Below are 17,678 nucleotides of genomic sequence, written 5' to 3'. Positions count from 1 at the left end.
ACCTCGCAAGGGCCACAGAAAACACCTGACCCAACTATCCAGCTAAGTAAAATTCAGATGCCCGGCTTATGGCTCTCATGTCTCACTGATCCATGATGTTCCTAGACACTGTAATCTGTGCACCACATTCTCATGTCAGGTGCTAGGGACACTCCACAGTGGAAGTATTCTAGAAAGCCAAACTCTCCTATCTCTGTGACTTAAATAACAGAATTTTCTGAGTAGACACTAATAATTTCCAAATTCTAGAATGAGCAAATAAATTCCTTTCATAATCCGGGGAAAGTAAGAGTTAGAACCTGAGAAATTTGATCCAGAATTTTGTCTGGTCTCTAAGGTGGTAATGGTCTGCCAACGCTTATTGGGCAATGAAGCTGAATGAGAGGCTGATAAAACTTGCACATCTTGATAACTATGTCCTGATAATATATTTTAGTCGTAATTTCTGAGAAAACCCTGCAATGTACTGGGCACCACTCCCTGACAGGTATGTAGGAGCCTTGGGTGGTAGGACTTAGGTCACATCCCCACCTTGAGTCCCACTTTTGCTCAGGGCTCCCCCTCATACCAGTGACCTTGCTCCTCGCTTTACACCTGTCTTCAGCTGTAGCTGTGACTCAGGAGCCACTCCATTGATGGCAGATGGGTTAACAACATGGGCACAAAGCCTGGCACATTCTAAACCCATTTCCTTTCCAGACCCCACGCCCTTGATAACAAGTGCTCTCTCTGGAGTCTGCTCTTTGGCTGACCTGATTCTCTCCATTGAGAATCTTGTAAACTTCTTTGGAATCAATGAAATTCTGGTAGACTTTATGCTGCTCCTCAGTCAGACGGCAAAATAAGACCTGCAAGGGAAAAGGAAATAGTTTTAAAAATACATTAATTATAAGTAAGACTCCCTTTTCTAAGAAGGGTGCACAATTTTAACAATGATACATTTCTCAGCTAAAGAGAGTTTTCCCTTTTCCATAGCCATCCACCTCCTAGTTCCAACCCAGGACCCAGCAGTCCCTCCAAACTAGCCTCTGCTCATGTCAGCACCCCGGTACACAGTCACATTTCATTTCAACTCAATGTGACGAGAGACTCTCCCCCAGGCCTCTCACCTATGCTCTGGTTGGCTGACTTGGCAGGAACCTTTACCTCACCTGGAACTTCCCCGTTCTAAGGGGTCATAAGTTCACCAGGCCCTAACAGCAACTCCCAACCAGCCCACTGGGGTCAGTTATTCCATGATATCACACTGCCTACTCTCTGCCTTTCATCACTTCTCTCTAAGTCTACCACCTCCATCTCAAGGCTTGACTTTCTTTACAGCAGACCTCTACTGTCTGCCTCAAGAAGCATCTCCCCACACACCCTTCCTAGTACCATCTAAAGCCCTGAATAGCCATGCTAATGCCCTGGGGCTTCCTAAGCCATTCATCTAGCAGCCATCTTTATCTCAATGTCTAATCGCAAACATTCAGACAAATAGAAATCAACAAAAATCCGTCTTGAAGCTATCAGGATCTGTATCTTGTGAGGGTTTGGTTCCCATCTCTAAGACAGCTCTACTTTTGCATCTACTTCATATAGGCGAAGAAGACCAGTCCAGTCAGGACCTTCAACCTCTGCACTGGATCTGAGCATGTACCTGTCTTCTTCAGGACAGTCCCCTGCCTATTCAGCTCTCTACAGGGAAAGGGGGGAGCATCCTGAGAAAACACGGGACAGCCTTCACCGGCCTGCTGCTTCCCAAGCCAGCACCTGGTACAAGTCACTGATGCCACTGAGAACACCCAGGCATCAAAACTGACTTCAGAGCCACCCTGTGTACCAGGCTCTTCCCAGATCAGCTGTTTGCCCTTCACTCTGCCAGTTCCTGCCACACCACCTCCTAGCCCACTTCATCCTATCTGCCTGGGCCTCTGCAATCTGCCCTGTTAGTTCCTTGTCTTCTGCCCTCTCTTCTCTGCTGCTTCAGCTGCTTGCCTCTTCTTGGTCTCCACGTGCTCTTCAGGTAATCAATCTCTGCTCAGAACTGCAACCTTACCAGCTCGCAGTCTTGGCTATGGCCATCCTAGAACCTTCTCACATCCCTCAACCTCATATGCAAGTGGACGTTGTCCAAGTACGTCAACATATGCTCCTAGCTTTAGTGACCCTGGCACCCCTGCTGGCCAAGTACTAACATACTGCCCCATCTTTTGCCCATAATTTTCTTCATCCAAGTCCTAAACAATTTGTTCTTTGACCTTCCTTAGGCCTCAGCACAATTATCAGATCAAAGGTCTCCTCTGACTATTACTAGAGAAAGCCTTTTCCTTCAACATGTCTTATCTCCCAACTTAGTGAAAACACCCTCTTACTTTTTACTCATTTGGGAACCTATGCGGTTTATGATCACAAGTCTGTTTGCTGCCTGCTGTGTCCCAGAGCTGACAATATGATGTCTGCAGGAAAGAACTGGGGGCTTAAGGAACATAAATGCTTTCCAGTAGTTGTAGGATCAAGCTGTGAGCTAGAGGAAAACTCCAGCCATGGGAAGATGCCACAAATGGGTACAGTCACAAGTAGACCAGCCTGCCCACAGTGCCAGGACGAAAGCTGTAGGCTCAACAAGTTACACATTCATGCTTGAAGACTGCTTGACCACCTCTGGATTCACAAACCTGCTCATTTTTATCTGGCAACGAAAGGCTCATCTTAACATCTGATTTCATTCTCCGCAGTAGGTATGGGTTTATCGTGTCTCTTAAGACACATGCACACTTATAGGCAGTTTTAACCTTTAATAAAAGAAAAGAAATATAGCTTAAGGAATAGAGCTGTTCTCAATTGATTCCATTTCTTAAAAACTAAAGAATCATCAACTGGTTTATAAATTCAACTTAGAAAAAGTCAAGTTCTGGATGCTCCAGACAATGGCACCTTTCAAAATAATATCATCAGAAAAAATAAGTTACCTACCTCATTAACCAAAATATATGAGAGAACTCCTGTTAATCACGGCTTATCTCCTCTTCTATACTTGTTTTAATTATCACTGCACTATTTAGTTAAGCAGGAAAGTAAAGATTTATTTGGTTACTGACCATCCTCCAGGGGGAAAACTAGTTTCAAATAAATCCCTATTTGCATTCTGCAGGAGCTACAAAGGAACTGGGCCCTGCCAGGATAGAGATCAAAAGCCAAGTCTGGTGAGAGCCGTTGCTGTGGGAGCCGCCCACTGCCTAACACAGGGAGAGTAGACTCCGGGGAGTGAGCTCAAGAGCAGCCCTCTGATACCACAAATCAAAGGTCACTCTGGCCTAAAATGGAGCATATGGCCCCATAATAGACATGGCCACATGAGAGGGCATTAACTGTGCACAGAAAAACAAAGACTTGCAGCCTGAGAAGCCACACCCTCTGCAATTCACTTACGGGCAAGCAAAGGCTTTGATTAATTATTAATACTTTAAAAAACTCTAAATAGGTTCAACAATTTAGTAAATTATTATTCATAAAACAAAAATCTAAAATTTAAATGTAAGAAACATAGTTTTAAAAGCTTAAGCAAAATAAACACAGAAAAGTTCAGGTTAAACACATTAAATACATACTATTTGGATAGACCCTAAGAACTCCTCACTGTGTCTGCATTGTGTATGCACACCTGTCTGCATGCAAGCACTGTGTGAATAGGCGTGAATAATTACTAAATACAGGCAGTACCTGCAACACCAAGAGGCTAACCTGGTAACAACTTCTACCCTCTAAGTTTATCACTGGGACAATGATACAAGTTAACCTGTAAGGAGATGAGGTACAGATGATTTGTAATGCTGAGATGTTAAATTTCACAATTCACAAAATATAGCCCACCATTTAGTCACAGAAGAGAGAGCCATTAAAATTGGTTTTGACAAGCCTCTGGTTTTAAAAGTATAAAACTGTTTTTGTAATTAAGTATTCCAAAACATCAGATCATCAATCTTTTGAAGGAGGACTTTGGTCTTGGCCTAGCAAGGTCCCATGAGGTACCTCCCCATCTGACTAGGGACACACAGATATCCTACTTAACTGCAGGGCTGGGTCTGCTTCTGTAGGTCACAGACTGCCCTTAGGAGAGCCCCACCCTCTAAATTCTATACAAACTCCAAACTACCCATGGCCCAGGCCTAAAGCCTCAGTGAGGTACATCCAGCCCAACCCTGTTTGCTTTATTCTATCAGCATCTAGAACTTGCTTATTTATCCTGCCTAAATGTCCAACCATGCTATTCCAAGACCACCATCTAAGTCTTGGTCCAGCTCCTCACTTCACCCTCAAAACCCCCAACACCTCTAATGCCAACCTTCTCATGACTACTTGCAGCCCCAAACAACCCCAAGAACTGACACCTTCTATCTGCTGGATCAAATCCCTTCCTGTTGTCCCTCAGTAACCACTAACTTCCTCTCAAGGCCCCTAGTTCCAGCTTTTGTACACACACTCTGTGACCAGGTTAAGGCATGGGTCACTGTGCTAGCTTCCAGTACATATCTCCTCACTGTGAAAGGGACAGTACCCTGGTGACAGCAAGGTGGACTTGTCCAGAACTGCTCAATCTTTTTCACGATTGCTCACTGCTCTTGTGTTCACTTCCAAAATTATTTTAAACATCGTAAACGACATTTCCCACAGAAACCAGCACTGAACCATTTCCTTTCTCTTGTGAAAAGGGAAGTTTTATTCTTGTGCTTTCCTTAAGTAAATGGTATACATAAATTTTTAAAAACTTTATCTGTAAAAATACAATCTACTGAGTAGGGACAATTTCTGATTTTTATCAGACACCAATTCATTCATTCATTCATTCATTCATTCATTTTGGTTTTTCAAGACGGGGTTTCTCTGTGTAGTCCTGGCTGTCCTGGAACTTGCTCTGTAGACCAGGCTGGCCTTGAACTCAGAAATCTACCTGCCTCTGCCTCCTAAGTGCTGAGATTAAAGGCGTGCACCACCACTGCCTGGTGAGACACCAATTTATAAGCCTGGCCATCTTCCTTAACACTGTCAATGACTTGGCTACAAAGTATAACGTTTAGGAAAATGCCAAAGGTGTTACTACCTATCGTATTACCTGTACTGGGGAAGCATTGGAATATCCTCCCATGGTGATGGGGACAGAGAACTGCTCCATAAACACAGGCAATGTGCCTAGCTTTCCTGGGAAGATGAAGTCGAAGAGTGACCACAGCTCTCGGAGGTTATTCTGCATTGGTGAGCCAGACAAGATAATCCGATGAGGTGTCCGGAACTAGATGAGGAAAGGAGACATTGTTTTATGAAATCTACTTTGTAACAGATAAATGCCATCAATCCTAAAACACAAGTAATTGTTACTTAACACGTTCAATCATTTTCATTTTTTTGGTCCTCTCCAAACTGGGTATTTTGTCCAATTTTCTAACTGCATATGGAAGAAAACACTGAGAAGAATTCTGTCTTGTTCAAGTTAACCAGCACCTATTAGAGTGGGGTTTGGTTACATTCTAACAGATGACCCTTACAAAAGACATGAACAATCAAAGTCACAAAGGACAGGTATAAGGAATTTTCTATACTGAGATAAAACTCAATAAATGTATTCATAAAGCAAATGGCCTATCCTAAAATTAAATCTCAATACTCATCCGAATCCGCCTCTGTAAGCACCCTACCTGCTTGCCCTCTGTAAGCACAATACCTGCTTGCAAGCAAGGGTGACTGCAGCATTGGGATTTCGAATTTTGTGTCCCTCATCTAAGATGACATAGTGCCAGTCATGTCTGCTAATGTCGTCTTGCATCAGTCGAATGTAGGAATACGAAGTTATCAAAACTCCATGACAGTGAACAATATCTCGAATCAGCTTCTCCTAGAACCACAATAACACAGTAAGGGCAAATGTAAGTAAGAAGCAAAAGCTTAGATTTGGATTATCATGAGACTACCGAACACACCACTAAAATATACAAATCTAATGACATACATCAGCACTTTGTATTTGGTTAATCTGCAAAATAGTAAACACACTAAAGTGGAACCCTCAAAGAAGGTAGTCATAGACATGAAATCATTTGTTCAACTGTTGCTTTCCTAAATCACCCTTTGTGTCCAACCCTGTTACATCTTTTAAACAAAGTAGAGGGAAAATGATCATTATAGTAAAAGCAGGAAAGTGAAAGAAACAGTCAAAGACATAAGACATATAAGAATGGCGTGAGGGGGCCGGGTGGTGGTAGCCCACGCCTTTAATCCTAGCACTTGGGAGGCAGAGGCAGGCGGATTTCTGAGTTCGAGGCCAGCCTGGTCTACAGAGTGAGTTCCAGGACAGCCAGAACTACACAGAGAAACCCTGTCTCGAAAAACAAAAACAAAAAAAAAAAAAAAGAAAAAAAAAGAAAAAAAAAGAAAAAAAAAAATGGTGTGAGGGCAAGAACATGCAAAGGCAATGACATAAAGTGTAATACAAAATCCCACAGCTAGGAGACCTGAGTCTGGAGAAAAACATCTCCAAATGTCAGCAAAATCGTGGAAGGTCTTATCCCACACATATCTGCCTAGATGACTGAATCTTCAAATTAAGGAATAAAGAGGAAATGCCTGGGTTGAGAGCATAAGGAAAAGTTTTCCTTCCAAGGAAATAGTCCTCATCAAGCATCTTTCTGAGACCTAAAAATGTCAGAAATAAATCATTTTTCTGAAGAAGAATACATAATTCTTAGCAGGGAAAGGTCAAAAGCTAGAATCCTGCTTGAGCCAGGCTTCTGTGAGGCAGGAGTTCAAAAAAACAAGCCACCTAGAAGTTATCCAGGCACACAGGGAAGTACAGATGAGGTGTTCCCACAGAAAGCTACTGGGGAGAGAGGCTAGGATGGTGCCCTGACAGAGAGCGCACCAACTCCTGGTGCAAGGACAGTGACCATCATGAACTCTCCTTCTACAAACAGAAACTATGGCTTGGATCAGGTCCTGTGGTGGAGTCGGGATTCCAGGGCTGAAGGCAGCCCATCCAAAGCTACCATCGTCCTATATTAGGCTGCACTGCTGCTCACCATACTACACAGGAAAGCTCTGGAGTGAAAATTCTGTGTTAATGTATAAATGTCTTTAAAAAGCCTGCTAAAACATTAAGTATAATATAGAGTACTTTTAAATAATGAAAAGGGATATATTTTAAATATTACTGTAATTCCTGTTTAATTAATAAAGCCTATGGGGAAATGAGGGGAATGAATATCCCCAAACTTCCACCTTCTCCACGCATGTGCGCATGTGTTCACATGGATGTGGAGGCCGGAAGACAACTTCCAATGTTGTTCAGGTATTGTCCACCTTTTCTTTAAGACAAGGTCTTTGGCTAGTGAGGCAGCTCAGTGAATACAGACACTAGTCCACAAGCTTGGTGACCTGAGTGTGTGACCCTGTACCCACTGTATGGTGGGAGGAGAGCTGATTCTCACAAGGTATTCTCTGACCTCCACGTACCTCAAACATGAACACATACTGAGAAAGGAAGACAAAAACACAGCCTTGAGCTTAAAGAACACCTATGCAGACTGATACGGGACACTGGGGATTAGCAAAGATATACCAAGAAAATGCAAATAAGAGAGGGCAGAATTTACAATATAAATATCAGATATACTTTCTATCTTATTTATTCTATCTCTTAAAAGAGAATGACATATTTTTTTTAAACAACCAGGAACCTTTACCTGCATAAAACACTGTAACAACCATGGGCAAAGCTGACAAAGCAATCTGGACAGCTTCGGGCATTAGGTCAGGGTCAAGAAATAAGCCAAACAATGACATGACTCAAACTGAGGACATAGGACCTGAGCATGCTGCCAGGGCTGCTCCTCATAGTATGACAAAATTAACAAGAGGCAAAGCCAGTGAGTCTCAGAGAAAATACATGGCGGAACAAGGCTACGTGCGCACACAGGGTTCACGTAGGAAGTGCCAGGCCAGCCAGAGCCAGACAGTCAGATCCTGTCTCGAAGCCAAAACAATAATGGACAGAACCAACAAATAAGTAACTCTTTGAAAAGACAAACTGAAAAACAGATGCAGTATGAAGCTTGTAGAGTGAATGCAGAGCTAACTCTGCACATCAGAAACCCTCAACATTTGACAGAAATGACTCACAAAAAGTAAGCATTCAAAAGAGAAGGGGCACAAGAAAAATCAGACTAACTGGGGAACAGTTAGTCTGTCAGGAGGCTTATAAGTTCAAATCCACCTGCACTGTACAATAAAACCCTAGCTCAAAGAAAGGAAGGGATGGGGCTGGCTCAGTGTATAAAGGCACTTGCCTCTAAGACTGACAACCAGAGTTCAATTCCAAAAATTCACGAAGCATAAAGAGAGAACAACTCTCACAAGTTGTCTTCATTTCCATATGTAGTACCATGATATACAAGAGCTTGCTGTCACCCACATGCACAAGCAAACATACAAATGAAAAAAATTCATGTAGGGTTGACAAGTAGCTCAGATGGCAGGTATTTGTCTAGCACACAGGGTGTCCTGGGTTCAATTCCCAGAACTGAAAAAACTGGGTTTGGTTGGTGCACACCTGTAATCTCAGCACTCTGGGGATGGAGGTCAGAGGATCCAAAGTTTCAAGGTTCTCCTCAGCTACACAATGAGACCCTGTCTCAAAACAGGGTATACAGATGACACATATGTGTGTATCCATCTGTGTGTGCGTGCATGTATAAAGGAGTATAAAGGAGAAACTGAGGTGGAAAATTGTTCCTGTGTTGTAGCACACAAGGCATCTAAGGAGCTTATAAAGCCTCAAGTATCAACTATATTCTTATAGTGACTACTCTTTTGCCACATACCACTTGAAAAGTTCAGTGTCTAATGCAGAATACTGCACCAATAAGTTAATTATGTTGGTGCACAGCCTTGCAAACAACAGGCAACTAAGACTCAATCCACCTCCTTGAGGCATGCCACTCCTTCAGCTGGTAGGGGTCAGTGCAGAAAAGAACCACCGGCAGACTCCACTCCCTGACCTCACCCATGAACTCCGTAACTCTGAAAAGCTAGAGATAATTCCCTCACTTCCTCCACATCTGCATATTCTTCCAAGATTCTAGGCAAGCAGCACCCAGTTCTATCCCTGTTTTCCTCCAGGAGAGCAAGGGTACCCCAAAGCCATGCAGGAGGTAGAGCATGAAGTGACAGCAATGGATACTCCATCCCTGAGTGTTGTCGGGTGTCAGCTGTGTCCTGCTGTCCTGGTATTGGCTGTGCACATTGAGAGATAGAAAACAGAGAATATTTATAGTTGCCCAGGGCTTGAAATAAAGAGTGGAAGTTAAACCACCACTTGAATTTACAAAACAATCATTTGCCTTTGACTAAGCCCTGAAAATGTTGGTTCACTTGCTCCTGGGCCCTGGGACTTCCAACTGTTGCACAGGCTCATCATGGTCCCCCCACTTACCCCTAAGGTGCCCAATCCCAAAATGAATTCTTGAAATCACTTCATGTAGCTAGATGCTTTATCATAGTTAAACTAACGAGACACTGACCTGCTAAATGTACGCCACTGAAGCAATGTGTAGCTTCTTGTGATTGCCTAAGAACTGAAGTTTATTTGGAACATTCTACAATGTTAACTATAGAACCACAGAATTCCTATTTATACTGTGTTCAGAAAGATGTATAATGATCATAAAGAATTTTAAAGATGCCATAGAGAAAGGACAAGAAGTTGTACAAAATGTTCACAATGAAAATATGTCTACTAGATAACCCATCTATGACTATTGATATTCACCTGATTCAATCTCAGAATTCTATAACTGCCTGGACTGGAGTTTCAATAATGGTGAATTGTTGAATATTATGGACGTCTCAATCCAAACACTTAAGACAAATCATCTCGGGCGGTTTCAAATTAAAAGCTTGTAAAATATGTAACCTCTCCTAGTTTTTGCAATTAATAGGGTACATCTGCAATTAGCCTGACTTACTGAATGTAGTACTGTTGTCATTAAAAGATGTCTGAGGAAGTGCTGCCGTTATTATGGAGGCTCAGGAGACCAATCCCTCCTAGAGGGCAAACAGTGGACTGGTAGAAAACAACAGCCATAAATCACACTGTCAGGCAGCGGGGAAAACCAGTGAAGCACAGGCACATGAAGGCCATTCACAGTAAACACACGGCAGCTTCCCAGGCAGGATTTACTGCACCTGTAATTAATTAAAATTTCCTTCAAGCTAAATCTTTAATAAACAAGGATTTGTGCTGACAACGAAGAAAAGGTGGCTCCAGCAACATAATTTTACAGTGTACCTCACAGAACAAACGGAGTGTCTATGGCTTCTCATAGAAGTGCACAGAGCAGCTCTGAGTTACTAGGAAACACATCACTTTGCTTTGCAGTTGTGCTTGGAATGTGTCTGAATGTTCAGGAGACCTGAAGATGTACATGGCCGCCCTTCCTATTCTGACTTGGTTTTATTTTTCCCTCTCCCTTTGCAGTTAATTTTTATTTATTTATTGTTCTCACTGCGTAAGCGTGTGTGAGTGTGTCTGTCCATCTGTCTCCATGTGGCAGAACAACATGTGCCACAACATGCATGTGGCAATGAGGGGACAAGTCTCTGAAGTGATTTTTTTCAGGCACCTTATAAGATCCAGGGATCACACTAGGGTCCTTACACCTGTGTGGAAGCACTTCTAGCCATGGAGCTATCTCACCCACTCCCTGTTTACCTTTGTTTTAAAATTTATTTATTCATTTTATGTATATGACTACACTGTCACTATCTTCAAACACACCAGAGAGGTCATTGTATTCCACTACAGATGGTTGTGAACCACCGTGTGGCTGCTGGGAACTGAACTCAGGACTTCTGGCAGAGTAGTCAGTGCTCTTAACAGCTGAGCCATCTCTCCAGCCCCACTTTCTACTTTTTAAGAAGCCAAGTGCTGACTCCTGTTCCAGAAAGCAGACCTTTGTAGAGAATCCAGCATCCATCAGATGGCCAAGCACTATTTGGCTTTTGAACTATCCCATGACCTTGTACTTTCCAAAAAGAACTGTAACATTCTAAATCATTCTTTCATTTATGACATGAGAAAAAAGATCTAAACATTGGCCATGAACACTTTTGATAAAAGGATTATAATAAACTTTTCTATCTAGAACGTATACCAAACAGTCTTTGGGGCCATCTTTCTCAACTACCAGGATCAAGGCCTGTAATATGTTACGTTGCTATGGAGAAAATAAGTGAGTCACTGTTACCTGTCAGGGAACACACGATGTTCTTCATGCATGTACATTACCTCAATAAACCTTCATAAAATTATCAAAATTCTCAAATCTGCAGATCATCAAACCAGTCTCAGAGAAGCCAGTAAAACACCAGTTTCACAATTCCTTCACAGCAGGTGTGTGTGCAGGCATGTGCCCCTCAAACCCTGCTGCGGTAAACAAACCTTGTCCTCCTGAAACTTCAGGAGGTGGGTGGGTTTTTTGTTTTTGTTTTTTCATGTCTAGGACTCTAGGGGCATGAGTTGATCAAAATGAGACCAAACTCTTTGGATTATCTAAACTGTCCACAAAATCACTGGATTCTACATATCAGGAAAAGGTGGGAGACATAACGGTTATTTTAGAATACAAGCAGTCTCCCATGATACATCTTCTAGCAAACTGAAAAAAACGACTCTTAACCATTAAATAAGCTTCTCAAAACAGTGCTAATGAGGTACCACCCACTGGGCAGCGTGGTGGGATAAGCACTACAGACTGCCTTCCTTCATTATCTTTCATGTGTGTTCTTTCCAAAGTTGGCTTTTCAAGATTAATTAAAACATCATGCCTCTTTCTTCCTGAGACCTAACAATATGAAACACCTGGACGCTAGCATTTATAGTTGTTCCACAAATAAATATTAATCAACTCATATACAATTTTTTTCTGTGAGGAAAAAAAGCTGTAATGAAAAGCAGTGGAGGAAAAAACATACAACCATGTGCACACATGTGAGTGTAGCAGAGAGATCCTTATCATGAAGGATGCAGAGGCAGGAGGGTCACAAGTTCAAGGCCAGCCAGGGTTATAGAATGAGATTCTCAAAAAACACACCACCACAAATGAGAACAGCAAAGAAGTTGGATATAAGCGAAGGTGACATTAGTCCTTATGGTGAAGTTGGAACTACTGTAAACCAAAGCAACCCATTAGTCCTTAAGGTGTTGCTCTCTGACAGATAAGGGTCCCAAGTTTTCCAACAGGCTCACTATCAACTATCTTTCCACTAGTTAGTCAATATATAAAGACTACTCTTTATCTGAGTTTGCAACATAGCCATTAAGAGATGTCAAGAAGCAGTAAGATGAAAACAGGGCAATGTCTCACCCAGCAACAACACAGCAGTCAGCAGCTCAGAGTGCAAGAACGGCACCTGAACCTTCACTGCCTCCATACCACTAAAAGCCATTTCTTCTCAGTCACAGCATTTGCTCTTTTTGCTAATTGTCTCAATTCAATTTGTTTTATACCTATCTTTTAAAATCCTGGGCAAAGACAGTGATTGATATAGATACTTCTGATCTACTTCTATCAAAAATTTTGCTTACCTAAAGTCATGAGTGCATGGGAATTCACAGGGACCAGAAGTCCAGTGGCTGCAGAGTGCTTCTAGGGTTAGGAGAAGCTTCTGTGGCCCTTATGGCTGGCACTGCACTCAGGAGCTAAGCAGACTCAGGAAATCAAGAACATGGACACATTGCCAGCTGACAGGACTGAAGCCTGCAAGCCTATAAGCCTGAGACTATTATTACAATATTTATTAAGCAAATATTTGTTATGTTTGAGATATGCAGTATCTAGTCTACAGTCTAGATGTTGAAACAGATGAAAAGGGGAAAAAAGCAGCTTGGTATAACACATCTACAGAATGTAGGACCAAAGGTAAGCCTTCTTTTTAAAAAAAAATCTACCTGTAGCTGGGTATGGTGGCACACAGCTTTAATCCTGGCATTTGAAAAGCAGAGACAGGTGGATTTCTGTGAGTTTAAGGCCATCCTGGTCTACATAGTGAGTTCCAGGGCAGCTAGGGCTATGTAGAAACACTGTCTCGTGGGGGGGGGGGGCCGGGGGAGAGAAAAGGAGGAGGAGGAGGAGGAAGAAGGAGGGAGAGAAGAAAAGGAGGATAAGGAGGAAAGGGAGGGAGGAAGGAAGTAAGGAAGGGAGAGAGGGAGGGAGGGAAGGCAGGAGGAAGTAAGGAAGGGAGAGAGGGAGGGAGGGAGGGAGGAAAGGAGGGAGGGAAGAAGAAAGGGAGAAAAGGAAAGAGGAATGGAGGGAAGGAGGGAAGGAGGAAGGGAGGAAGGGAGGGAGGGAGGGAGGGAGGGAGGGAGGGAGGGAGGGAGGGAAGGAAATGTATCTGTTTGCTAAATCTGCAAGCATGGGAGGAACTGCAATATCCAACACACTGTGATCCAGGAGGAAACAAGGAAATTAAACTACCTGTACCTAGGAAAGCCTCCAAATAACACACACTCTCTCTCCTGCATCAGAAACATATGTGAAAAGCATAATTACAGGTGTGTTTATTAATTAAGGTTAAATATTTCTTATTCAACATGCTGTGGGACCAGGAGTGGGTCAGACGTTGGAGTATTTGCATGTATGTGCTAAGGTGCCTTGGAGTTAGAGCCCAGCCTAAACACAAAATCCACTGTGTCCCACGCACAGCTACAGGAAGTTCTTATACAAATCATTTTGGTGTGCCTATATTTTCACTATGGCCTCTCATATGAGTCAGGTATGGACTCCTCCAGTTGTGATACCATTGCTCAAAGCTTCAGATTTGGAGCATTTGGGATTTCTGATTAGAGATGCTCAGTCTGTGCTACTTTTCAAATTCACTTTTCTCAAATTGCTTAAAGCTGCTAATGTCAAACTCCCTCCAGTAAAATGCCATGTAGACCACCTAATTTGTAATCCCATGCACACAATCAGCCTGTAGCCCCATCTGTGCCCAGCTATGTTTTGTTGGACATCAAAACACACTCCCAGACTATTAAACAAGAAAGTCTTTGTTCACATCTGGTTGATAATATGGACTTACAAGTCAATAATTAAATAAGTTAAAATGAAAGAAACATACGTAGGCACATTTGAAAGGAAAAAAGAAAGCCAACTGTGTAGCCGGTCGCTGCATCATTACCTTTTTGTGGGCATAGGAACCTGTTTCATGCAGAATTGCCACTCTGAATGGAGGCCACCACGTGTGGAATTCCTTCACCCACTGATGCATCACTGTCGTTGGGCAGACAATTATAGTGGGGCCTAGTCCCTCGAATCTGTACCCAAAAGTCCAAGAAAAAAACACAACCATGAAAGACAATAGAGAAAGTGACCAGCAGTCAACAACAAAAACCCTGAATGGTTCAAAAAAAGAAAATAACCTATGAAAACTTACTGATGCTTTCTTTAAGGAAAAAAGCTACTGAGGTTAACAGTAGGGAAAACCTGGATGAATACATTCATCCCTTAGTGGATGCAGGAATTAATAACAAACAGTATATGGTACGCTTGGAAGCCAACATCATTAGTAAAGAAGAAAGTAAAAATAAAACAAAACACAACAAAAAGCCGCCTTCCTTCTGTTTCTTACCAGTCCAGATAATACACAGTGTATCCTAACCTAAAGGCCCAGCAGCAGCTTCACTCTGTATGAAGATTTCCCATCCACCAGAGCTTTCAGCCCATGGAATTTCAATACATCTTTACTGCTCTAGAAAGCATGCATGATAGCCATCGTTCAGAAGCTTGGAGGGACACTCAGCTCTGGTCACTGGAGCCTCCTCTCACGATGACAGGCTGCCTCCTTCCCTAAGCAATGGCAACACTGTGGAGGAGCATCCCAGAGACTGCCCTCTGCAGGGAAGCTGAGCTGCAGTGCTCACTGGGAAATTTATATTAGGAGGGTAATATGACCTAAATATGCAGGGACAAGGAAGAATTGAAATGTCCTATGTAACACAAGCCAGTGGTTGTGAACACCACCTGAATCTGAACATCATTCTGTACAATCTCAGACATATTAGTTTACATCTCTGAACTTCAGGTTCTTATCATTAAGTAAATAATAGTACTGAATTTACAATTACTATGAAAATTGACAGTTAACATCTATGAAATGCTTACAACAATGTCATTTGGTAAATACTAAAAGGGTTTATTGAATAAAACATACTATCATATAACCATTAAAATTGTTTTTGAAGACTATCTAATGGCCTGAGAAAATGATTATAATAAACTTAAAAGGAAAAAAGAAAAACCCTTACAGATCACTGCAATTTCCTAACACACAAGAGCTGGCAGGCAGGTGAAGAAACCTCACCATGGTCTTCCCCAGCTCCACTGGGAACAGACACAATTGGCTCCCAGAAAGAACTATTTTATGTGGTCTTAAGCACTGGTATGCCATAAAGTGTGGATCCTTTCTGTCTACTGCCCAGCAGCACAGCATGCCCCTGAAACTCCTGCAGGAAGAAGTGCTTTGCTTAGGAAGGAAGAACTCACTCTTCAGGTTAGGGGAGACATTTTTCTTGCCATGTCCCGCTATATGTATGCTATTTGGTGTATAAGATGAACACACAAGTCAAAAGCAATAGTGATATCCCCACAGGAACGCAGGCTACTCTCCCTCACAGCTTTCTAATCCTAATGACAGAACTGTCATCCATTCTTCGGGCACCAAACCAGAAGGCCAGATATGGTTCTCTGATCAATCCTCTTGTTTCCCACCACAGGATACCTGTACAAGTTTACATCCCTTCTGCCCCCTAAATCTCTCCACAAGTCACCATGGCTTTCCCTGTACATGTGACTGTTCCAGTGCAGCCACCTCAGCCACATTCTGGCATCGTCTGGCACTTTCTGAAAGCAAAATCTGAATATCTTGTCCCTTTCCAAGGCCTCCAACAGCTGCACACTGCTCTTAGAAGAGTACCTACACCTTGGCCTGAGACCATGCAGGTCTGGCTCCTGCCTCACCTGTCTTACTATGATACTGTTAGCACCAGACCCTGGACTCTGCCAGCCTGCACTGTCCCCAGACCATGTGTAGTGCACACACTCTGTCTTCTAGACATTCACTTTCTCCTCCTTTCCCTCTTGTCCCTTCTGCTGCCACCACCTTATCCATGGTAGAGCTGGCCCTTCTCGCCAGACAAGTGGATGAGCATCCCTTTGAGGTGCCCATGCTAACCCGCTGTAATGTATATTATTCCTCTTGCTGGACAATCTCTTTATGGTATGACCTCAAGGCCTAGCCCACAGCATTTAAAGGATGAATATGATAATGTGAATGATTATTTTTAAGCTGACAAATTATATAAAATTTTTATATTATTTTAACTTAGGAAATGATTCCTGAACTTAAAAATGTTTAAGATTTCAATGTGAGCCACACAGAGCTTGAGATTTAGAATACTATCATCTACATAACTAAAAAATAATTGGTCTTATTTAAGAAAAATAAGATACTGGCCAACTCTCACTAAAAGTTTTACCCCTACACTCCAACATGATGTCATGTCTCAGTCCACTTAAGAGCCCTTCACCTCCTGTTGTATATGGTCACTGTCCTCTGGACCTTGGAGTGGGAACCGAGAATTCAGTGGTCCTAACAAACTCACCCCTGCCCACAGAATTTCCAAGCTATGTTGTCACTAAAGCCAGGGCCCAGTCAGGGTCTGAGGGTCTCTCAATCTCCCTAGGGAGAGCAGGACTCTGCCCTGGCCCCTGACCCCTGGCCCCTACGATGACAGCACTCCTTTTAAAAGGATTAAATGTGCCAGCTTCTTTATAGCCTCCAGTAAGAATAAAAGGGAGTTGTCATCTATATGCATTTGGCAGGGATTAGGAAACAGCCAATCAACAGCTGTCTACAGTAGTCTAAAACATGCTCCCTTCAAACAAGTTTGAATGTATATATACAGCTTTTCAGGTTGTATAGCATTTTCCTCTCCTAACTACCATGTAGATGACATGCTTGTTCACTTAGGGCTGTTATTTAATCCCAGCTGACCTGCCACCTGGCTCTGCTGTGTCCTTTCATTTCTGTCATTCCCACTCTGTTAGAAGAATTGGAGGCTTCCATGCTGAGCTGAAATCCCACAGCTGAGGCAGGCTATTCCTGGACCACAGAGGGGGCAATCAAATCCATTAACAGCAAGTGAGCCACTTTCTGAGCCTTAGTATCAGGGAGATGATACGAAATGGCTAAATGTACTAGAGTGATTAGCATCAATTACCAAACATGCAATAGCTCCTTTCATCTTTGATTATCATTGATTACTTAATGAATTTACGACTAGTCAATAGCTCCATGGTCAAATACTTCAACTTATGAGTGGAAAGCCTAATAGCTATGTCCTAGGACTTACTGGGAATTACAAAGTGTAACATTTACCCTTCAAACTTTGTTAACTTTTTTTAGGACCTTAACTCTTCATCAGAAATTAATTAAATGACAACCAAGTCAAATATTAACTGGAATGTGAGAAGTAAATCACTCACATCTTCCTGTTATAAAATTCAGAGGACCCATCACTTTAAGATTGCTCAAGAAGTGTGTTCACCGTGCTCCAGAAACATAGCTGCCAGCACTCACTTATTCATTCATCT

General features: G+C 42.5%; 1 protein-coding gene across 2 annotated transcripts in view; it reads right to left on the bottom strand.

The window, feature by feature from the left end:
• The window catches only part of Ercc6 (ERCC excision repair 6, chromatin remodeling factor), a 67,011-nt gene that overhangs the window by 14,511 nt on the left and 34,822 nt on the right, over positions 1-17,678 (bottom strand). For both annotated transcript variants that reach the window (XM_034498498.2, XM_034498497.2), the window contains exons 8-12: positions 14,206-14,341; positions 5,699-5,869; positions 5,093-5,269; positions 2,658-2,774; positions 753-848 (exon numbers count right to left, since the gene is read on the bottom strand). In XM_034498498.2, the coding sequence (XP_034354389.1) occupies positions 753-848; positions 2,658-2,774; positions 5,093-5,269; positions 5,699-5,869; positions 14,206-14,341 (697 nt within the window). The remainder of the gene's footprint in view (positions 1-752; positions 849-2,657; positions 2,775-5,092; positions 5,270-5,698; positions 5,870-14,205; positions 14,342-17,678) is intronic.

The sequence above is a fragment of the Arvicanthis niloticus genome, chromosome 3, assembly GCF_011762505.2.
Source record: "Arvicanthis niloticus isolate mArvNil1 chromosome 3, mArvNil1.pat.X, whole genome shotgun sequence".
In the NCBI taxonomy this organism is placed as follows: Eukaryota; Metazoa; Chordata; class Mammalia; order Rodentia; family Muridae; genus Arvicanthis; species Arvicanthis niloticus.
This window is presented reverse-complemented; position numbering and strand designations above follow the sequence as displayed.